Source organism: Clavelina lepadiformis, chromosome 2 (assembly GCF_947623445.1).
Source record: "Clavelina lepadiformis chromosome 2, kaClaLepa1.1, whole genome shotgun sequence".
In the NCBI taxonomy this organism is placed as follows: domain Eukaryota; kingdom Metazoa; phylum Chordata; class Ascidiacea; order Aplousobranchia; family Clavelinidae; genus Clavelina; species Clavelina lepadiformis.
In genome coordinates this window covers 14122444-14147324 of record NC_135241.1, presented here as the reverse complement: position 1 = coordinate 14147324, position 24881 = coordinate 14122444, and the positions used below count along the sequence as shown (strand labels likewise).

General features: G+C 33.8%; 1 protein-coding gene across 1 annotated transcript; it reads right to left on the bottom strand.

The window, feature by feature from the left end:
• Positions 1-335: 335 nt before the first annotated feature.
• LOC143445535 (uncharacterized) lies at positions 336-24261 on the bottom strand. The gene is made up of 13 exons (XM_076944697.1): positions 24060-24261; positions 21169-21429; positions 19402-19533; positions 18668-18743; positions 16074-16151; positions 14612-14747; positions 11158-11262; positions 7363-7496; positions 6861-7012; positions 4793-5377; positions 2006-2160; positions 1046-1236; positions 336-960 (listed from the first exon to the last, which is right to left on the bottom strand). Exons 1-13 carry the CDS (start codon positions 24118-24120, stop codon positions 879-881), a joined length of 2148 nt encoding a protein of 715 aa, XP_076800812.1. The 5' UTR covers positions 24121-24261; the 3' UTR covers positions 336-878.
• Between the last annotated feature and the right edge of the window lie 620 nt (positions 24262-24881).

Here is a 24881-nt window from a genome sequence, read left to right as displayed (position 1 = left end):
TTTTTGACACCTCCTTAAGGTTTCAGCTTTTAACGTTGAATTCATTGACAATCGATCGAGCCCGGATCCTGTTGTATATGTAATACTGTATCACATATAATAAGGATAGACGTCTGAATTACTTTTGTGTCCTTTTTATGAACGCTAGCGCCAAAGTTTGGAATGTCAGTAGTGGCACTTTATTTTATATTGGTCTTGGGAGTTGGTGTAATCTTGGACGGTAATAAAAACCAATAGATAAATCGGTTTAGAGTTTTCTTATTTTTGGGAAAATGAACAGGCAACTTTCTAAGTACACAAGAAACTGGTAGTCAGAAAAAGGATCGAGTAACAAATTGCAGTTGGTGGTCTATTTTGAAGCGAATTCTCAAAAATTCCCGAGATACCCAATTAGAAGAATTTTTCACAGCAAGACAATGAATAAACATTTCAGTACAGTATTACTGGCGCTATGGATTCTGTATGAAAACAACGCCAAAAAGGTGAAAATAGCTTTCAACGTAAAACTTTATCCGGTTACATTGACAGCATTTGTATAAAGCAGATTGGGGGCAGTCAAGGTAGACTATTACTGTATAAGATATCTCATGCTTTTACATTACTCAAGCAGACAAGAAGTAGACCGTTAATCAACCTGAATGGTTGATTAACCTGAACTCGATGGCTGTACAAATTAACTATCACAATCGCACTGTGCCGGCACATAGATTCCAATGATTCACTAAAAATATGCATAACAAAACATGTATAATATAGAAACTTAATCAAAACCCTTAACCATGTTGAATAGCGTAACGAATCGCTATAAGCTTGTAAAACAAGCCTATAATTTTGTCAGTTCAAAAACGCTCGTTTTAAACACCGACAATAAATCACGTTCATGTTTTGTTGGTTTTCCGAACTTTTTTCTTCCAATCTTCGGAAATGGGATGGAAATTGGCATTTGAAGCAGCTTTACCACTAAATTGGGAGGAAAAATTATTAAATACATATGAGGAATATTACAAGCAGATAGTTACGAATTATTTCAGAAGGCTTGTCGTGCCTTTGCAGCTGATCCATCTTCCACTTGTCTATTCTTTGCTTTACATCCTGTTGTCGATCAAGTTCAGCTTCACTTTCCATTATCAAGCGCTTTTCTTCCTCTTCTATTTCCTGCTTGGCTTTTTGCCATTTGGCAACCATACCAAACATTTGCTTCGGAGTCTTCTTAGTCAAAAGCTTATCTCTTTTTGTCTGCATTAGAATAAAACTAACAAAACACCTACTAAACCACGATTTTACAAATTATTTGTATGGTAATTAACTGTACTCCTTTGTGGTATCCTTGAATACTTGGCCTTTGAAACATAAATACACATACTGTACGCAAAAAATAAATGATGAATTAATGATCAACTCTGACAAAGACATAAGTTTTTTGCCGTCGTTGGTTGGTTTGTTGTGTTTAGCATAATTACACAAAAATTTGTTTACAAATTTTCATAAAAGTCTGGAAGTAGCTCGGAAATAATGCAAGGAACAATTAATTACTTAATTAAGATATAGAGTTGGTATACCCAAGAAGCACGCTAAGAGCGAAAAACCGTACCGTAAAAAACGTATGATTAGTCAAGGCAGGTTTGGTCAATAACATTATTAAAACTCTTTTAACATCCAAATATTTATATTTATACCGATCACTTCGATTTTGTGCTGACTACAAAAATAACTGAAAGAATTTAACAGAATTTAAAGATGTCGCCCCTGTGTGCGAATGTATGGTTGATGCTTCGGTAGCTGAACTAATCAAAACCTTGTTATGAGATCCGGCTACAATACTACACTGATTTGCCATTCACATATTATAGACGATTCATGGAAGAGAGCGTTTACTTACAGCAGTGCATCACTTTCGGTTCACAGCTTTTTTCAAGATTATTTATATAAAAAAATCTCTGTGACTGATGCAGTATGCTATTTTATACGAGGTACATGTGCTACAATTAAAGCAAAGATCGAGTACCTTTTTGTTAAGTCTTTTCACTTTTCCAGAAGGCATAGCAGACTTCCCACCATCGGATAACTTCATTTGTGCCGTGATATTTGTCTTAACTTTGCTTGCTGCAGTGGGTATATATTCCACAGGCCCCTGAGACAGTTCTATAAGGGTCGAAGTTCCTGGGGAAAGACAAACGATCTACATAAAGCTTGCAAGATTTATACAGTAACTAAAATTGTAAATAAAATATATACACTAGCTATGTTGTTATTATAACTTGTTAAAACATATTTACTTTCCTCCTGTCAAATATGGCAATGACAGTTTGTGTATAGTGTTATTATACTATGGAATCGTTTTATATTAACTCGAAACAGAATGTAATAAACAATAAAAAGGACACACTATTGTCACCTATATACTGGCAATACTTTACTTATCCCTGTTTTATATATATTTGTTTGCCTTTAATTGTTAGTTTTTCACCTTTACTTTACAGAATAATGTAATTTTGCGTTTCTTATGTCATAATACCACACATCATAATCATTTCTTAGTTATTGCTCATATCTAGGTAATTTTATATGTTTGCAATTTTGAAAAATGTTTCTTATCTCTATTATTGTAATCTGCCCAGATGAAGCTCAACCGCATGGGTTTGCAAAACGATGGTTCATTAAAGAATTCATTCAAGAGCTGAGCACTTTTTGTTGTTGCTATTAATAGTATTTCTTTACGGTACCTTGCCCTGGCTATACTCTTGTATGAGAGGTAGAACAGAACAGCACTGTTAAGTACTGAAGAGTACCCAATGTTTCTGGATAATCTTAGACATAAAGAGGCACAGCATGCCATGGGACCTTGTACACGAAGCCAAAATGAGTTCTCAAATACGCACAGTGGCAGGTGAAGGAAATGTAAAAAACGGCCGTCAGTATCAATGCAGCGTGCAAGACCACAGTAGCTCAAATGGCGTTCTAGAAGACCCCTGTGCTGGATAAGTATTCCGAACTTCAAGGTTAACATTCATTGTTTGCACAATAAAGCACCGAGAGAAAAAAGCTGGACAAAAATATTGCTTAATTTGCATCACAATGCTCAATCATTATAATAAGTACTTTTATAAACATAGGAGCACTGAAAATAATACATTGACAAAACACCAGTGTTGCACATCCGCACTGACTCAAATATGCCAGAGACAAAATACTTCTACAAACCTACATAACTGATGTAATTGTCTATTACTGCCATATTTTAGTATTGTTGTGGTTATTACTGCTCATACCCTCTATTTGCTTACCATGCTTAAATGGGGGGTAAGTCCCAAAACAAGTTGAGTAGTTGCCAGTAAACATACTGGTGAGTGGATGTTTAATAATATGTAGTGATTAAGCAATTATTGCCAAAATTGTGTCGCAAATTTAGCCTCCTATTATGATAGAGGAGGTAATAATGTAAAAACAATATTCTTGATGACTGGAGTGTGTATTAGGTTTGGTAGTAGTGGCCTAGTAGCCAATGCGTTTTGAATGGAATACGTCACCATAGGTAGGTGATTAGTAGCAAGTAATGTTTATTTTCAGCATATGAAAGTCACAAGTGACAGCACATGAACAGGTAAAGCATGTTTTTAAAACTTTTTGTTTACCGCAGTTACAGGTACCGGACTAGGCTAGAGCCAACAGCCAAGACTGAACTGTATTGTAGGTTAGCATTTCACATTAACCAGTACAAATACCCCAAGGGTGAGCTAGTTTAGGCTTATTTAATGCAAAATGTTCCTGTTACACACTTAAGTAGCCTACACCTTTATTATATCATACCTATTACTCTTTACTTGCCGGCCACACAAAAAATTCTATTCGTACTTGATCCAACTACCTGATTCGACCCTATTGTTTCTGTTATCGTAACATAATAAAAACATTTCACAGTACACCTGAAGAAGCAAGCTTATGCTTGCGAAAGCTAGTGTCGAAAAACATAGTTAACCTTAAAAGTGCCAAACTATATCCTGTTTCTTATTTTACTTTAAAATTTGGTTAACATGGTTCAGACAACATCAACTTGGTAGATAATAAAAACAGTTATCCTCATCATAATTAAGCTATGAATTTGTGGTTTTCTGCCAATTATTTATGGGAATAACTGCTTTACCACTACATATTAGTACAAGTCCTTTGTCCAGTATATTTACTGACAACTACTCCATAATTTAAGACCACGAATTGTTTTTGGACTTGCCCTCACTTTAAAGATGAGGACCACTTCCAAAAAGTTCATAAAAATTAATGTGTTTTTGACTTTGCTTCAAGTCCCACATTTCATAGATCACAATATATAGTAGAAATTGCCTTAACAGCATTGCAATGCCAATTTACTCATGCAGTATTGATATGATTCATACGTTTTACAAACATCTGCTTATGTCAGCAACTAGTGGGAATTTGCCAGTTTGAAACATTTTATTTGTGCCTGCAGATATACTATACTGTTTTATAACATCATTTGCACACAGAGCAGTATTTGTTTTACACTTATAAACAATAATCTTTACTGGATTTAATTGCATGTCTGATGAACAGTTTAAATGCTTAAATATTTTCTCACAGGTAACATTCAATAAAAGTTACTTTAGCCATAGTTTAAGTGCTACCTTTACAATGGCAGTTTGCGTGCAATGGCATTTGTTTCAATTCCCCTTGACAAGCCAAAACAGTTAATTGTACTGAATAAAAAAGTTTGTTTTGAAAACGTTTTATTTTACTACTTAGCCTCCATGCAATTAAAAAAATAAGCAATAACTACCAGTTTTTTTTCCAACAACATTTGTTTCTTGTTGCTCATCATCGTCTTCATCACTAATATCCATTTCAGTTCCATCATCTGTATTTTCCATCGGTGCCTCTTCCTCAGCAGGTGGTGGCGGAGGAGGGATAAACTCTTCTCCTTCCCCAGGAGGTGGTGGTAAAGGAGGGGGATCGGTAGAGGGTGGAAGAGGAGCTAAATCCTCTCCGGGTGGAGGTGGGGGAAGCTCTGCTACTGATGCCTGTTGATGGGTGTCATCATAACAAGTTATACCAGTTGAGTGTCCATATTGCGCAGTATAATCCAGACCATAATGGCCAGTCATATTCCAGTAGTAGTTTTGTAGATTGTAATTGCTGTATTTTACACCGTGACCGGAATAGTCTTGGGAAGTTGGAGCAGGACTTTGACTTTCGGAATCAAATGTCTTTGCTTTGCTTATTTCACCTTCATGCTGTGATGTCCGTAAAATTTCACCGTCTGGTGTGCAGCCTTTATCAGTCTCAACTGCATTACAATCTGAAGTAGAACATTCCTTTTTATCTTCAAGGTGTTGGGATTTGACAGGCATAGATGCTTGAATCCCTGTTTGTAAATAATTTTTTGCATATATTAAATATATTTTGGTGGTTGGTAAATCTGTTACAGACAAAAACAGCAGCTAAGCATACAATTAAAACAATGTGCAGTCATGATATCTTGTATATCAAGACCACTTTCTTCCATTGAAAAAAAGTCGGTTAAGTGAGATATCCGGATAATCAAAGTTAGAAAACATTAGAATGAAAAATTGTCTATAAAGCGTTACGACGAACTAAATACAGCAAAACTTGATGAGTGTACATGTGTATGTATGAACACAAAAATATGTTAATGTTGCTGTTAACTGATGTCTGTGAAAACATTGGTACTTCATTTTAGCAACAGTTTTATATAAAGTTTTATTAAAGTTTTTATTTTCTACAGAAAACATAAATGCAGTTTTCACATAAAAACATAATAGCCAATTACCGCGTTACTGCTGTAAAAGTTCCCTTTGAAGACAAGAATATCATCAGGCCAAAAATGAGAGGAAGCTTATATACCAGACATAATGTCAGGCAAAAAAAATTATGTTTCATACAAATCAAACATATTGCATACAATAGCTATCAATGTTTACACACAATGAAACCGCACATGTCAATATCCTTTAAACAACAAAATGAACAAATCTTACAAACGATTAAATCGCTGAAGTCTGTTTCATGTGCTATGGAAAACTATTGAACGTCAACAAAATTGAAATGCTTTTGGTTAACATTCAACTTTGTTTACCTATACCATAGCATTCATAAACTATTTATGCATAGGTTTCGTATGTTGTGAAAGCTACTGCAACCACAACGTTTGACTACCCTTCCTCATGAAAAGATAAGATAGAAGGTTATGGACACATTGAAATACCTTACTTGGTTGAATTTTTGACCTTGTTTTAAAACAACTGTTTTGATATTAACTGTCTACTAGTTATTATCTCAATTATGATACTACAAGTACCAGCAAATTTAATTTACCTGCAGAACATTTGATTGACAAGTGGTAGTTACATTTTTAAAACTTTATTTGACTTTATCTATTGAAAACTTTGCACGATGATCTCAGTGGTTATGCAAAACACATGTCTTCTAAAACCATCATTTCTTCGTTTTCATTAAAAAAGATATGAAAATTTAGATAAGTCCTAAGTTTGTTGTTTTGCCTTGTCTGTTGAATTATATGGAACTTTTAGCTGTACCAATAATTGCGATGTTCACACTACACACCTATTGTGGGATGACATTCAGCTAGTGGCATACAGCCATCTTGTCTATGTCACCAATGAAAAGTGTAAGAGGACATTAAACACATATTCGTGATCTTAATAATTAGGAGGAGCTTGTATGCCAGGATATACTGTAATGAAGAGACGTTAATAGTCATACAGAATGAGCAAGGTCAGAAAAGCTGTCAGCAATGCTATGCCGTAGAACTGGTAGGTTTAGGAAATGAAGCTTAAATATAAAAAGGTTACAATAAATACACTTACGTTCTGTGTGATTGTTTTTTGCGTTTGTAGCATGTTTTTCACTAACATCAGAATCTGGTGTTGATGATGCTAGAACATCATCATGTTTTCTGGTAGGAAAGTTCCACTGTGTTTGACCAACTCCGTTGATATAGTAATACCTATTGTACTGGCTATGACAAAACATTGAAAATTTTAAGTAGAAAAATTTGAGCTCAGTTTTCTTTCAAAATTAATTTATTATAACTTAGCAACAAAAATACCTGATTCGAAAACAGCTATCAGTTGAGATGTTAAGTTTCCTCTAACGCACTAGAAAGCTGCTATAGTATTACGGGATACCAAGTATTTGTTAGTTTAGCATAAGACTGCGTTTACAACATTTGCATTTGCTGTTACTTATGTCCCTCAGCACTTAACCTCTTGTAGCACTAATTCATGAGCCAATTGAGTATTTCAATTTTGGGCGTATTAAGTTTACCTTCACATACTCTTTACTCCTTTTCCTTCTTAGAAACTTTACCTGTTCCATTGGCAGGTCCATCCATCTGGAAGAATGTTCTCCCCATACTGCTTAACTTTCGCAACCGCAGCTTCAAGTTTTGTCTTAAAATATTGATCACTTAGAGCGCCCGCTTTCCAGTCGCTAAAACGCACCTTAAAAATATTACAACAGGTCAAAATAAAATTATGTGAATAAAAGAAGAACTAGACAGCATGACAAAAATAAAATAAGCGAGTAAATACAAAAGCTTTAGTCAGGTTTATTTTTTTGAAAAATTGCGTGTATATTTCTATTTCCTTATCATGTGACTAAATTATACACATGGGATATGCCAAATTAGCCACAAATCCAAATGCTAGAAATATTACTACAACCAGGGCTGTGGAGCCAATACCAAAAACGTTTGACTTCAACTCCTACTTTTATTTTTTGGGTACCACGACTTCTACTTCTCTATGTGAAATAATCATCCCAGACTTCTCACCAACATTCCAAGAAAACATGATTGATCACTTACAACTGCATTGGCTACACAAATCTTTGACAAATGCTTGTCTTAATGCAATGGTTGACATTTCACTTTGACTAATGAGCGCAATTGTTTCCTTTATTCAAAGTTTATTTAAATTTGCCCTATGTGATGCCATTATTGTTCTTCTAGGTGCAAAACTAGAATTGTTAAAAATAACAAGTTGTCAATGCAGCTTAATTTGCAGTATGCATATACTATGTGCTAACTTGAACGCATGTCTACACAAACAGAAGGCTAGAGAACAGTCCTATGTGCTCATAACGCGTCTGCAATTAATTAGTCATGATATAACAATTGCAACGCAACCCTTTTGCGAATTTTTAGGTAATAATAGGTAGGTGTCATTGAATTATTTGTTTTCTACCAGCTATATTGCAATCATAGTCTGCATATTGGAGTATTTGTGTTAGTGAAACATAATGCTATACATTGCAATAAGAAGATATTCCCTATTTAAGTGGCTGTGATCAGTTGGAGTTGGACTCAGACTTTTCAGCAATTTCACAGACTCCGACTGCATGTAACTAAAAATTCATTTGACTCATTGACTCTAATTCTGACTATACTCCTGTGTCTTTGGGGTATGACAAAATTTTGGTATGATGAATCTGATCTATGTAAATAAGCCAAGAAGAAATTTAAAGCTGAAAAAATAACAACAAAAGCAACATGAGCATAAGGAGAAACTCGGAATAGGTTCTTCCTCAATCACTCCCTGTCTCCAATGAAATGGTTCTTCTTCTTCCAACTCGGGCTTAGTCGCCATCAGCAGCACATACATAAATACTAACTAAAAAATAAATTCTCTATGCACACCTCATCAACCTAGTGGAGGAAGGCCAACCCCGATGGGCTCCACATAGCATTGTTAGAAAACAATAACCATCGTCAAAAAGATAATGAGTTGATAGTTTAACACAGCAGGTTATTTGTCAATGTGATTGTCAGACACAGAAAGAATAACTTGATGGCCTATTTTCAACAAAGCAAATTGCCAATAGCTTTTTTGATAAAATTGTTTACTGTTTAATTGGATTGTAAAAGCAAACTTAGATTATCTATTTTTCAAGATAGAAGTTGTGAAAAAACATTAAACAAAATCATGTTGCGTATGAGTATGGCACCTATATTAAGCAATACATGCTTTGGTTTTAAGTAAACTTGACGAATCCTAGCAAAATGTATAATAAACGAGTTATACAATGTTACAAAATTGTAAGCCATAAATTGCCAGTTAAAATGCCCATAAAATTGAAATTACTTTTTATTTCGAGACGTTTCAGGCCGAATGTTGTGGGTTGCACAGATTTTGGTAGGAATGGAAAACGCAAGAATTCTGGACAAAGATTTCCAAAAAAAAATTGTCCCACATTAACAGGAACCTAAATGCCACTGTATCAACTTATAAACGGTATTATTGACAGGAACTCCTACTGATCGGCAGAAACACTCTGTGATTTAAGGTTGAAACTGACAAAAATTTTTTCCACTTTTCAACACATCTATAGCCATCATCAGATGCAGATATCTCATATAATGTGCACATCATGCGCAGTAGTCAGTGTTGCAACTTACTGAACTATACTGGGCTTACAACTTGTTTGAAAGAAAACTTGGACTTCAGGCAAAAACCTTTGAGCAGTTTTAGCAGCATATGTTGCAGAAATTAATTTAGTAAGAATTTTTATCACTTTTTGTTACATTACTAAGTACTGTACTTTTTAATTGCTTGGATGCATGTAGATATAATATCACTAATTTGTTTGTTGTTTCCGAGCAGACTTTAACCCAGGAACTTTGAAAAAAAACTTTTGCCGTATCTTAGTACACCTGATGGAGCAAGCTGATGCTTGCAAAAGTTTGTGACGAGAAAATAAAAAAACGTCAAAACCCAGTATACCGATATTTGACAAAACGTTAATGAGTCCATTGTTATGAAAATACCACATTATAAGCACTATTGTTTTCAAAATGATTCAATAAAAAAGTTGATGCTTTAGCTGGTAACTATTCATTGTTTGTCGTTGCGGGAAGGAAAAAAAACCTTACAAACATGAGTGGGCTTATACAACAAATATATGTTAAAATTGTCGTCTTATGGTAAAAATTAGCAGTGGGCTTAAACGGAAGCATTATACCATTTTATTTGCCGATTCATAAAAAGAAAAAAACACTTTTGTTTGAATTGATGGCCTAGAAATGTCACTGCAATGGCGTTGTTTTTAGCAATACTTCAACCGAAATGCAGTTAATGTAAAACACTTTTAACCTCAAACAATTTTTTGTGTGTTGTTTTTATTAGCTACATAGCAATATAACTAAATAGCCAACCAGATAAAAAAAAGCTGCTTTCTATGAGTGTTGCATACTTTAAGTCAGGCATGAACAACCTTTTTCCAGGAAGGGGTATCTGAAATATTTAATGCATATGTTGGGCACTTAATTTTATTTTCTAAAGGGGGAACTAAAGAAAAATGAAAGTTAGAAAACCAAAGCAGTAATTACACCAAAAACTTCTGATGTTGTTACAAGTTCAATAAATTTCAGCAAAACATGCTTTATCTGTTTTTACCTTGGTTTCAGTATATATTATCTGTTAGAATTAATAGGTTTCAATTGGAATTATAAAACTTACTCGAAATGCAAAACAGAATATGGTAAAAGCCACAGCTACCAATTTAAAAAAAAAAGAAAACTCTTGCGGAATGGAAATTTAAATATTGGCGATTTCCCCATCACGAGAACAGCACAATAATACTATTATTGTGTAGTTATGTAAATATGTAATGCATTGTCAGAATAAGTTTTTCAGAATAAGTAATAAGAGAAATTTCCTTGGTTACATGACCACATTTTTTGTAGTCACAAATCTTTTCTTATCTTTTTGCGTACAATCAAATTCCAATAAAGCAACTGTCTTGGATTCTGGACCAAGACCTCTTTTTCGGTGTCTAATGTTAGATTACACTGTTTTATAACTTTAACTTCGTTAGGTCCACAATCAGTTATTACTGCATACTGATATAATAAAATAACAGCTTAGTGAAGTCAATCCGTAAACATCATAGTTCACTAATCTCGTACATGGATAGGTTACAACAACAAAAAAATCGCACATGGAAACAGGTTGTCCAAACCACTTTTAATTAACAGCTAACAGATAAATATTGTTGGTACTAATGTAGGTATTGTTGGTACATTGTAAGTAAATTCCTTATTTTAAAAGCTACATTATAGCAAACATCGGTAACATATTGTGTCTAGAACTTTACATTATGTACCTCCGTTTCAATGGCTAAATTGCAAAGTGGTGGCATGTTAGATTTTTGTATGTCAAAGCCGGAGAGCTTCTTAAATAGCATGGCAGCCTCCTTTTCTATTGCACACTGCATATACAAAACAAATATTGCTGTAAAAAGAGATTAATAGTACTTGCTTTGTAAAATACATTGCAAAAAGCATAAGGTAATTAAGATTTGCTGAATTATAAGCAAGCATTAAGAATGACTTCTATTTATCAATATAAAAGCATTAAAAGCATAGTAGAAAAGCATTAAAACATCAAAAAGAGTTGACAGTCAATATACCATTTGCTATGACCTTTGAAACAAGATATTGGTAGCCGGAAAATAGCTTTGAGGTTAAGGAAAAAGCTGGTCTTTTATTTTTAAATTTTATAGCTGCTTTTAGCACAGTATGCCATGATGGCTTTACCTACAAGCTGGTCTGTCTGCTCTCAGACAGGCACACTTTGGTGTGTATGATCATGGATCTCGTCCACAGGCGGAGTTTCACCGTTAACACCAACACAGAAAGCAAAGCAGGCAATGACGCATCAAGAATGGTAATACCCACTGTTGCCTACAATCTACACCCATGATCTACCTAACACGATGTCTAAGTATGCTTATGCAGATGAATAACTTGTTTGATCATCATATAGTTGCCATATTTTGTGCATACAATACTTTTACTTCTATACTTAGAGCTTTGTTTCACTTGCTTTTTAAGGGTGCTATTTTTCATGATAAACTCCTTCAATTATTCTGACCGAGTAGAGTTCAACATTTCCCAAAATCGGGCATGTTTATTCCGATTTAATGTGATTGTTTTTATAACTTTTCGTTTTTCAATTGAGCAAGAATACGCGTTGAATTACAGTAAACTACATTCACACTGCCAACAATTTTGCAACAAAGTTCAGAGTTAAATTTGCATCACAAGCATAACAAAAAAAATTGTTTAATTGTTTAACATCAACTGTTTGTTTTTTCGAATCTTACACTCGTTAATACTGCAGTCCGGGATGGAAGGAAAGCATTGAGAACTGGAATTGGCATGCTGAAAATGCACTGGTGTAAAAAATTACAATCACAACAAAATGTTTTTAAAATAAAAGCAATTATTTAACGCATTTCACACCTTTTTATTTGTTGCAATTTCCCAATATTATCTCTAGGGAAGCAAGTCCAGGACTTCCTTAGGTTATTATGCTCAATGCAGTAAATATTGTCTCTTACAAACCAACCTTTTTCAAAGAACAAGTCAACAAAATAATTACAAATTCTCAATAGCACTGTGATCAAAATTTTTTCAGAAAAAAAAAACGTTGTGCCACTGTGTTTGTGGAGAGCTGAACTTGGTGCACAACAATATGACAATTATACTATGACGATAATCTAGTAAAGAAATATTTTATATTCCAATTTGAACCAATAGTCAATGTAAATATGTTGCAAGGGACCATATTTACATTGACTAACAACTTTGCAGAACTTTACTTGACCTGAAAATTCATGTAAGACAAGAGACTATGATACACACATAAATCTCACCCTAGTGCACTATTCTTGACACACATCATATATATGAGCATACACTTTCTTGTAGAACAGCTCACTAGAATAGAACCCCAGTAAGCTGACCATACACGGGGCCGTTGTCAAAGGGTCGTGCTAGCAGGATGGTCATTAGTTAAACAAAGGCTACACATTGCAATTGAATGGAAGATATTCTGGACCGAGTTTAAGTGCTAATGATACTTGGGTGGTCGTTAACTGTGGTTTTACTGTATACTTGTAAAATATCATCAGTTAAATGTTCTTCATTAACTCGCGATGCTCCTGGCGTCATCAAACAACACACTGTTTATACCCAAGCGCTGAGTTTTCGAAATTTTGTCACCTATGGTGGTTAATGTAAGCACAAGAATGAGATTACAACAAAATATTGTCATGTGTAGCTGTTGATTTTTAATAGGGCATTGCAAAAAGCAGCTTTTTTTGGTCTAAAAATCATTAGATAAATTGCAATTAAACAAAAAATGATGTTTAGTAAAATCATCACCCCGTGCTACATTTTGAATTCTTATATGCTTTCTTTGGCTATTGGCCTTAGCAGTAGAAATCTCTTTGACCTTATTGCGAAATATTTTTTAACTAATTATAATAAAACACCATATTCAGGCCATATACAACCAACCCCGGCTAGCCTGGATAAAGACCTTACCCTCAGGCAAAATGGATCGTGATTATAATACATATATACTATTATATTACTATCCTATTATTATATTATATACTATTATATTACTCAGTATTATATCACTATCCTCAGTAGTTTAAACGTTTGCACTAAGTTCGACTTGCTGTCGTCATGTCCTCTCAAAGCTAGACCTCGCTGAGCGAGAAATCTTATACTCTCATATATTGCCTTAAGTGCAACCCCATTTCGCTTGAAATTTTCTTGTGCTTTTGAATTAACTAAAGCGGCAACGTGACTTTTTCTGGCGTAGTTCAGCTTTGCGTCAAGACAGAGCTTGTGAAGGGAAGTTGCGTACATATATTTTCTTCGCTTTTAATGACGTATTAATTTGGCACTGTTGCAAATTTTAAAGCTGCACAGAAACTTGGTCCAAATCTGATATATTTCTATATGTATGGGTCACAAGCGTGTGATCTTCCATTACTGATATGCATGGAATTTTCCCCCAAATTCTTTAGCAATATAAGGTTTAATAGGGATGTGTGACACAAAATTTAACCGCAGCTCGCTGAAGTGTTGGTCATATTAAAATGATCGTTTAACAAGGTTGAAAACTCAGCTAAGCAAGACAGTTCAAAATGTCAGGAATCATAATTAAATTAAACAATAACATTTTATCTTAATCTTTTCGTTAAGCACATTACTGTATAAAAACAGTTGCAGTGGCTTACAAAATAATAACCTGAGCACTGTTTATCGTACGTGTTGAGTTTAGGTTACTTCAGTTCAAGCTCAGATGTGACATCATTTCAGTTGTTTTTGTGTGTTTTGTGGCTTCCAACTATGGAGCAGTCTTTAAAAACGTATTCTTTAATAAACAATAATAAACGTTTTGGTGTGCTTTTTTGCATGTGGCAACCACTGCTGTTGTTTACTTTGTAGTAAATTTTGAAGATTGAATCACAAAAATTTATTACATGGAAAAATTGGTGTGACACCAACAAAGATAGTCACTGCTTTCCAACCAAATATTATGTGGCCTGGCCTAAATAAAATACTGGTAATCATGTGTTGGCTAATCCTCACAGGAAAGCAGTTTACCCTATGCTACACAAGATTTGTTTGTAGCAAAACGCTGGCCAACAACCTGTAGTAGCGATCATAGGGAGGCATTGCCACCTGGCAACGCTGTAAGTCGGCACCTATGCTAACAACTATAACCAAAAAGTTACAAATAGATCTAAAACAAACCTTTGAAGATTCATTATCAATTGAAAGTTGGCCCTCATTTCCAACAATGCATGTAATAACTTCAGTTTTCTGCATTTCACCATCTAATTGATCTCGCTGGTTTGTGTCATCAGCCATTGGCACTGTTTCATGCATACTAAACAACAACACAGGATATTGTGAACATAAACATAAACCGACAAGCTAAATGTTGAAGATGGAAATGTATGCAAAACAGTTGGAAGTCAGTTGGAAGTCAGTTGGAACATATTATAAATTCCTTCTTCTTGTTTAATAAAACAAATGTCACTAAATTTTAGTTTTCACTATTCACTTAATTCAGCACATTTATAAAAATGACAGTAAAAATTCATTTGACTGAGATTTTATATTGCTAGAAACCCTATCAATGCTAAATAATACATAAATAACTGACCAAGTTGATTTATTCTTCATCATAACATCATTTACCTAATTATTAATCATTACATAAACTTTCTCAGCAAATCGACAAAGAAATGGCATCAGTTAAGATACTAAAATCCTTGGCAGCAGGGCTAAACCACTTAGCCTCTTTTGGGTTATATATGTTGTTCTTTAACAGTATTTTCGATGCACTGCACAAGTCAATATAAAATCATGTAAAGGTATCCATGATTTCTCAAATAAATCACATTTTCTTCTGTCTTTTTCATCAATTTCCAAAATCCTTTCCCAGGTTGTAGCCAGGGTTAAATATTTACTGAGGCAAACATATCAATTAGTCTCTGAGTAGGTTTGTGGTTAAATGTAGTGTTAAGCACTTAAAAACGTTTGGTGCTAGAATTCTAAAAAAATTGTGAAGGCAAATGAATTATTTCATTTAATGTAGATACTACCTTGGTGTTTGGCGTATTTCATGATATTGAAATTATACAGAACCTATGAAAGCGAAATCCATAAAGCCAATATCAATGAATAAAACAACAACATCCCAATCTGAATAAACAAACATTCAAATAAAATATGTCAAAACGGAAAAGGAAAGCAGAACCGATTTTAGGATGTTAAAAATAGAATTATATTTTTCAGGCTGTCAAATAAGTTAAACAAAACACACAGCCATAACCTAAAATTAAAAAACCAAAAGTGATACCCCAATACTGCAAAAGTAATAATATCATAAATAAGCTACACTATACTCTGCCGGTAAGCATAAGAGCTATATCCTGCTCGAATGTGGGTGTTAAATGAGATAGGTAAAAAAGTATGTCATAAAACATAAAAAGCAGGAAAAAAGGCATAAATAGCTTTGCTTATTATATATTCAGCAAACTTTTATAAAGTTGGTATTGTTTGCTTTAGTGCATATTGTGAAATGTACTTTAAACTGAAAGAATAAATTTTCACTGAAGGATTATTTAGACAGCCAACATATATTATGAAATGATGCAATTCACTGCAGCACTTTTAGCTTAATAACCTAAAATTCTGTAGTGTGTACCTTAGTTTAATATTCTTATCAATAGAATCACAGGCTTCTATCTTTGCTTGCTTTGCATCATGATCCTCGATCTTGTAGCTTTAAATAAAAAATGTAAATAATATAATATTTGATTACATGTGCCAATACATTATAAATATAATTGCATTTGTTATATTAATTGCAACAGTAGACAAAACTGCAGGAAAACTATTTCAACTCTTTTCAAGTTATGATACAAATTATACAAAGATTACCAGTAATTAAAACTTTAACAAACATCTCTATTCTTGAACTAAATGCAAATATCTTTATGACAGACTACAACTATCATCAGTGACAAAAACTTTAACAAGTTTTCATCATTCCAAGTCTTCTTTATTATTCTTGACAATAATTTCCATGGAGTTTTACTGCATCAATTTTTTTCCAATACAGTAGACTCCACTTATTATGACAAACTTGGGACCAAACTATTTTGGTTGTAGTATCCGAATGGTCACAATAAACGTAACTGCTGCAGTACCCTTTAACGACACCAGGATCGATACAGTTAAGGATAAAAAATATCAAAATCATCATTTATTTCATTAATGTGAAGCAGGAACATCAAAGTGAACAGTCGGTAGGTAAATTAAGAATACACGCGGCATAATTGTCACTATTGTGTCGCGTAATTGACATGAAAAATTGATAAAAAAAGATGTAGAAAGAAGTGATAATTTCCAAAGGCTGTTCATAGTAAACTGAGGATTTTACAGTAAATGGTCAAATCTGGGACCGTATCAAAATGGTCATATAAAGTGGGTGGTCATATTATCCATGGTCATATTAAGCGGATTCTACTGTATCTTCAGTTCAGTTTAGGTATTGGGCACAGGAAATTTGGGAGAACCAACTCATTTGAGAGGTTATCTTGGACCATATCATAATTCAATAGTGTTGACATTTGTGATAAACAAATAAAGCCTGATTCAATGTATTTGCTCCTATTTTGGTAAAGTTTTTCCCTTAACTGCAACTTGGTCAGGCTGTGAAAATTCAAAGACCTAAAGAACAAAAAAATGGTAAAAGTATGCTGCGATTCTTGCATCTGTAAAAATAATAAAAATGATACAAACAATTAAAAAAGTCTTCTTTTCTGGGCTTTATTTTAGAAAGTCACAGTGCTAGTTCATGACAAAATCAATCTAATGTTTTTCTCCTTGTGAGCTTGAGTAATTTTTTTTTACTGGGAAACTGTGGCGGACAAAAAAAACTTTTTCCGATAAAACACCTGTCTGTACCATCTGTAGTCTACTGAGCAAATAATGCCAATGTGTTTCTAATGTGGGGTGTACGGCTAACCGATGGAATGGCCGAAATTTTGGTAAAGAAGGTGAATTCAAATGTAATGAACAGATATGTTATAAAAACTTTTCATAACTTTGATTTTGAAATGAAGTGAAATACAACTGTATCTACTCACCAATGTATTTAGGAGCATTGAGCCATGCCATACTTCTTCGCTAACCCATTTTTATTTTAACCATGAGGGTTTTTATGCCTTTATCTTTTTTCCTTCATCACATTTTCTTTCTCACCAATTCTTATCAGTTGTAAGTTATAACTATTGCAATGGTAATTGCTTTGAAAGCTCCACAATTTTCTATAGCAATGACCATTAGTCAAATACAGGAGGTAGCTTGTTGCTCTAGTTTTCAAGTATTGGAGGAAATTTTTCAATAACAGACTTCCAGAAAAGCAAATCGTCTTAATTGTGCATTGCAGTTATTGATATCATGGATTTTTTTGTAATGGTTGTAATTTAATTTAATTGTAATTTGGTTTTAATTGAGTTGTAAAATCGAGCTTAGGTTATGTCTTGTCAACATAGTTGTTGAAAGGTAATACTGTATGTTATAAAATTCATGACGTGAGTATGGATAAACAGGTATTCCAAAAATGCAGGGTGAAATGTGGAAAAATAAAAAATCTGAGGCAACAAGTAAAAACAGGACAAAGCATAACATTATATCCTGGAAAAATAAAAACTAAGATACAGGTTGGCACTCTGAAAGTTAACCTTATTTTTGATTTTTCTACACATTATATCATGGCTATATCAACACGAAAATTCAACAAATTTTTAGGATTCTGTAAAAGCCATTCCTATCCACAAAGTAAGAAGTGCTGTAAAGCAGCCGTTCCCAAACTTAACTTTGAGCACGATTCAAATCTGGATTCGGCAAAGCAAGCCTCAAACAGCGAATTTTAAAACGAAAAAAATAACTTGTATGGATGAATTTTGGCGAAAAGTTACTAGGTTCGTTTTCAATGCTAGCAATCTACCCTTTTCTTAAGTACCTACGTTACAGACCTTGAAAAAAAAGGAATGCTAAAAATATACAACACCACCCATTTATGAACTTAGAGACCCAGGTTTGCACCACCTCAGCACTATCCATCTTTTAACCTTTTGCAAACCTTGTTTGGGTCACAACCCATACTTTGGGAACCACTGCTATAATGATACCAAAATGAGGAAAAGTTTTTGCTACAGTTGCCTTAAGTGGTTATGTTATATAGCACGAAGCGCCAACAACATATCAACGTCAAAAAATATTCAACTATACCTTGCAGTGTTCGTAGTTAATGTTTCATTTGCACTGAGGTTGTGGTTTCTTTCATCAGGATTCGAAGAATTGCTTTCTATTGAAAAAAACAGTGGGGTCAAGAGAACCACATGTATTTACCAAGCGTAGAAGACTAGTAGTAGAAAAATATGTTCATAAATTTATACTTTCCTTTTGATAAAGAACCTTAGTAGTAGCTTAGGCAAAAGTTTGGCAAGTTGTTATTGTAGTTATTGTTTCATCACAGCCACTTACGTTGTCAAAATATACACTCACTTTATCTACTTTAGTTCGCTAAAAAAGGTCAAACTAATTGCAAATGACAAAAATAAAAACCTACGGTACTGTTTTAGAACAAAAGTATGCGTAAAACATGCATATTTATGTACATTTATGTACATTTATGTACATAAATAGAACGATATCAAACAACAAAATTAGCAAGTAACAGAAAAAGTTTCTTAAAGGTTAGATACTTGGCCTAAGGCCCTTTGCTGCCAACTAGTAATTTTTCGATTTTCTGGGATGAAACTAATACAAAATCTTAAAAAAACATGAGAGAAGTTACTGTTTGTTTAAAAAATTCTGGAAAAAACAATGAAAATTTTACAATAGAAAAAGCAGCACAAAGTTTTTAGAATATTTTATTTTACTTGCCTCTACAATCTGCTTATAGGTATATATTAGGGGTGTAACGAATAATGCTTTTGGTGAGAGTTGCTCTTCTGATTTACCTTTGTTCGAAGTTTTACATTTTGAAGACATAGCAGATGGCAAAGTCCACGTTACTTCATTAGTAACTGTATTCCAAAAATACGGATGCTGTGTAGATTCATCAATACACTGCTCCCAATCACCCCAAGCACCTGCAGTAAAATAATTTAACTCAGTTAAGAGTAATACAATTCCTCATTCATTAACAGTGCAGCTTAATACTTTATTAGTGTACAACTGTACATTGACCGTACGCCATGGATTAACTTATATCATATGTTTCAGGCCTGGCTATTCAAAGTGAGTGTGAATGCAAAATAATAAAACGGAAAACACATTTTTGTTCATTCAAGTATAACCTTTTAAAAATGTCTATCATGTAAGAAGCCACAACAAGTAAGCAGTATGAGCATGATCTGTCATGATCTGAAGTCATTGTGTACTCTATGCTAATTAACTTATAACAAACTCAAAGTCAAAGAAATAGTTTCAAGTTGGGAGTTTCAATTTGAAAAAATAGTCTACATTAAGTATAAGATAGACCAGGGGTGGACACCCCACGGCTAGATACCCAAAGTATGTATTTACTATCAAAAATCAAAATAATTTACTCAAAAATACAGTTAAAATGTCACTAATACCGCTAAGCCGGTAGCTATTACACTGCCGTATAGCAAAGAAACGTTTGTTTGAAGTTTAATTTTCAAGGTATCACAAATAGTCCCCCCACTTATTATTTTTAAAAAACAAAGTTTTTCAGATGATGTTTGATATACAATTGAGCAAATTAGAGTAAGTAAAAAAGTACAATTTTCAAACTGATAGACAGGATGCTGTTTTGCTGATATCTACCAAAGTTGACTTTTTTTTAGATTGAGAAATGCACATATGGGACCAGATGATGGATCAAACTAATTATGACGCCGTAGGTTCTTATGACCTGGCCAGCCTGTAAGAATTAAACACTGGACTCAAAATGCGTTACGGCCAGGTTTAGATTCGAGAACGGGTGCAGCTATAGAAATGATTTATATTAAAGCCAAGTTTAGATTATAAGCACCTGGTAGTGTTTAGCATGCTAAACGCATAGTGTGAATAATATTTTATAATTTAAGCAAATTAATACGAATATTTACCAAGTTAATACGATGAGCACCTGGTTAGCTTCAGATTAAGCTATAGCCTATCTCTAAAGACAGCAGCGACCTTGACCAATATAAATACATAGCCATCCCTTCCATTTAGGTTAAATATGCGATACTTTTTAGTTGAGTTTGCTTTAACGCAATCTGTTGTTTTCAAAATCTTTGCACGGTCTGGAATTCTGACTAAACCACGCACCGGTATGGCATCATAATCTTTATCCTCGGACTGTCCTTGTTCGACTTGCCTGTACTTGGAACTGTTTACCAGGTCTACTGAACAGGAGTAAGCGTCATACTTACCTTAACTTAGAATGAAATGGGAGGACGTCTTTTATAAATTGCTGAACATGAATTTAAACAAGACTGCTTAAAAAACCATTAGCAATTTTAACGAGTAATCTTACCAAGCAGCAATAAACAAGAAAGACCTGTTATCAACAAGAAGGTATTGATTTTCAACAACCTGTTACCAAAATTTTTATGGCCAGGCCTAATTTTCAAATGCATTGCAGTTTGTAACAAAAAAATAACTCAACGTTTCCACAACGACTGCTTATAAATCTAGCTCTATGAGAGGACAGTGAAAGGATACATGCAATGCCTTGACAAAATCCTACATACTAACTTTATTCAGTCTAGTACCTTTTGACACAGGCTTTTCCACATCTGTTTTACTTTTTGCTAGCTTAGCTTTCGGATGTTGGTCTTCAGGTGCTGCATTATTAAGGGTATCAATTTCTTTCAAAAAATCTGCTACTTTTGTATCTACATTGTTGTGTAGTTGTTTAGTGCTTAAATTATCCTCGGAGGCAAATTTGTTGCTTTTAACGTTTTGTTCATCCAGGTTTTCTTGACAAGATCCAAACGATGCAAGCCCAGAGTCAGATTTGCTGTTAGAGAAGCCTTTGAATAAACACCAATAATTATAATTAACGGATTAAATTAAAAAATATAAGGACCCAAATCATATCAACGTTAAAAATTAAAAAGCATTTGGGTGATTTCATGCTAAATTTCTTCTTTAATAAATACTTTAGCTTAACTCAGTTTGATAATTGATTATACTTACCTCACCAAAATGTTTCAACCAGTGCTAATATAAAAGTACCGGAGATGCAGCACATTACTAATGGTAGGTTCATGATAAATACGCACATTATAGAGAGAAGATTTAAGATTTAGGCCAGGACAAAAATTACTCAAGTTTTATATGAATACAAGTATTACGCATGTGGATGTACCAACACGGAAATCTCAAATCTATTTCCCAGTATTAAATACAAGAATACCATTGTGTTACTCTATTAGGTTGCAATCACTAGCGGATCTAAGGGGCGGTGTCAGGGTGTCAACACAACCCCCTTTGAAAGGTAATCGTATTTTGTTTACATTAAGTCTAGTCTGAGATATAGTAAAATCCAGCTTGTCGAACATGCAGTGATCAAAGAACACAGTGCAAGCACTTCAAAAAAAATGACGAATTAGGTAGGAATTAATTTTCTACCGGTTTTCCTAATAAAAGCAAGGTGTGCATTGTGTTCAATGCAAATCTTACGTTAGATAAAAAACAATCTTTCACATTTTTATTACGCAAAAGCTTGCAAAGCTTGTTTTACCTTGCAAAAGCAAAATGCAGTAAGGACTGAGCAAAACTGTTTTAGGGCAAGTTATAATATGCTGGTTTGAACTTGAAAACACTGTGCTGTATGACAGTTTGCATCAGGGCTAGACTACACCGTCATAAAAAGCGAAGTAAAATAGACGAAACAAAACTAGATACGTTAGGTCGCATTTTGCGATATGGTTAATGGTTATCATAATGGCTATCTTATTTCATTCAAATAATAAATATGTCTATTTCTGTGCTTGTCGTCTTGATTACATCATTTTGGTACTGTCGTAGTCATTATATACCAGGTAATTTGATTAACCTGCATATCTGATCTGCTGCCCAGGATTGATTGACAGATGGTGGTGGTGGATACTGGTTCATTTAGTTTTCTCAGTTTATTTAACTTTAACTTTTTAAACATGACCTAAATATGCAGAACACTAACGTGGCGTGTGAAGTTTCAGGACAATGGTTCATAAGATAAGTGGTGTAATGCTAAAATTGTTTTTTGTATAAATGTTATGGCGGAGTTACCAGTAATTAATTACTCAATAAAAAATTGGAGAAATTCAAAACACAGTTACCACAATGCGCCATATACTTGTGCTTCTCTGGCTTGTGAATGTGGGGGGTGTGGTCACATTAATGTACCATCTAAGAGAATATGTGCAATACTACTACTATCTTTTTGGTAACTTGTATGTTATTATTAATAATAATTGATTGTTTAATGTAGATTCGGAAATACTCAGATGCAGTTGCCATAACTTGCCAAATTTTTGTATGCGCCAGTGGCGTGTGACTTCATACAACATTGACTGGTATAAAGCGTATGGCGTGTGATTTTGTATAAAATAGTTCGGTTATAAAAATGGCGCGTAAGGTCTGTGGCGGGCGTCATTATACTGTAAGAGTGTGGCGATTATTTATTATTATTATGTTGGCGATTATTCGGTCATGAACATAACCACAAACCAGTAGCTAAACTTTAATTGCATTAATAACGGCCTTAACAGAGGCTGGTTTTATGGGACTTTATAAATAAATATTCATTATTTGACTTTAATACGGCTTTATTCCTGTTTTCCTTTCATTTACAAATTTATTTTATTTTATTTTGTTTTGTCATTAAGTATTTTGTGATTGCTAGGATACATGTAGATATTACGTCACAATTGCGATTGTTATTTCCAAGCAGACCTTTACCTCACAACTTTGAAATACTTTTTTGCCATTTCGCAGTACACCTGAAGAAGCAAGCTTATGCTTGCGAAAGCTCATGTCAAAAAATATAAAATTAACCTTCAGAGTGTCAAACTATATCTTGTTTTTTATTTTAGGTGTAATTATAGCGTAGTTAAGTGAAAAACAAGAACATTTTGCGTTAAATAAGCCTAAACTAGCTCAACGTTTGGGTATTTGTACTGGTTAATGTAAATGCTAACCTACAATACAGTTTAGTCTTGGCTGTTGACTCTAGCCTAGTCCAGCACTTGTAACTGCGGTAAAAACAAGGATGCTTTACCGGTTTAGGCAGTGTCATCTGTGACATCGCTATGCTGAAAATAAACATTACCTGCTACTTATGACCTACCCATAGAGACGTATGCCATTCAAAACATGTTGGCAAGCCTTCCAAACCTATTACAAACCCCAGTCATCAAACATATTGTTTTTATTATGTGATGCAACAATGACCGCCCTTTTTGTCATAATAGGAAACCAAATTTGTGATACAATTTTGGCAATAATTGCTTAATCACTACATATTATTAATTTTTTTTTCATTAGTTTGTTTACTGACAACTACTCTTTGATCTAACGCCAACTTGTTTTTGGACTTGCCCCTCACGTTAAGCAGATCATGTACATATTAAATACATTGTTATCGGTATCTTATTTTTATTATTATTTTACTTACCAGAAGTTTCCTTATCTGGAGTAATTTGCAACACAGGTCTTCTGCGACTCATTGCTGTCATACATAAAGATTGTGATCTTGTTCTGACGTACAATATGTACCATACAGATAAAAGACTACAAAAATCTCAATTCATGGGTCATTACAAAAAAACTTTGAAATCAACAAAAATAAACCCTGAAACTTAAAACATTGCAACATAACAACAGTTGACCATAATTGCTGTAGAAAAACTAAAAAAATGGCTCTCTCAATAGATCTAAAATTACGAAGAACTTAAAAGGATGTAGTAAAAGGAAGGGACAAGGAATGGCTTTTGTCTCCCTTTCAAAAATAACAATTAAATCAGTTATTATTTTGTTTTTCATATTTATTGTTGGCGAAAAACATTGACCTGCCATTGCTGACCATTGCCAAGAAGTATGAGGGTATACTGCCCCTTAAATTTTTCCGGAAAGGTGCGACACATTTTCTCAAAAAAAGAATAAATACTTTTCTTAACAAATTACAACTAGTTTGATAAATGTTAGAACAACTATAAGCATGATTTCAGTCATAAAATTACACTGCACAGGTAACGGACTGATTATATTTCGTGTGAAATATCCCTTTTAGTCTACCTATATAAAAGCTATTGTAACTGATCTAATTAATACAAGAAATGGAGAAATATTCATAGTGTATTAACAAACAAAACATGCATTGCACTTTAATAACTGCCCCTCATCAGATTATATTACGTGAAAACATTTCCAGTATTCAAAAAAAATACCGTTTAAATAAATAAAGGTACATCAGATAAAGTTTACAATGTTCATATCT

What these genes read in the sequence shown, in the direction of transcription:
- LOC143445535 (XM_076944697.1), bottom strand. Translation starts at nt 24,120, where the DNA reads ATGACAGCAATGAGTCGCAGAAGACCTGTGTTGCAAATTACTCCAGAT. An exon ending in GATAAGAATATTAAACTAAG is followed by an intron (nt 14,748 to 16,073) that starts GTACACACTACA and finishes GTTGTTGTTTAG; the next exon opens with TATGCATGAAACAGTGCCAA. An exon ending in TGTTGTTGGAAAAAAAACTG is followed by an intron (nt 2,161 to 4,792) that starts GTAGTTATTGCT and finishes GTCTTTCCCCAG; the next exon opens with GAACTTCGACCCTTATAGAA.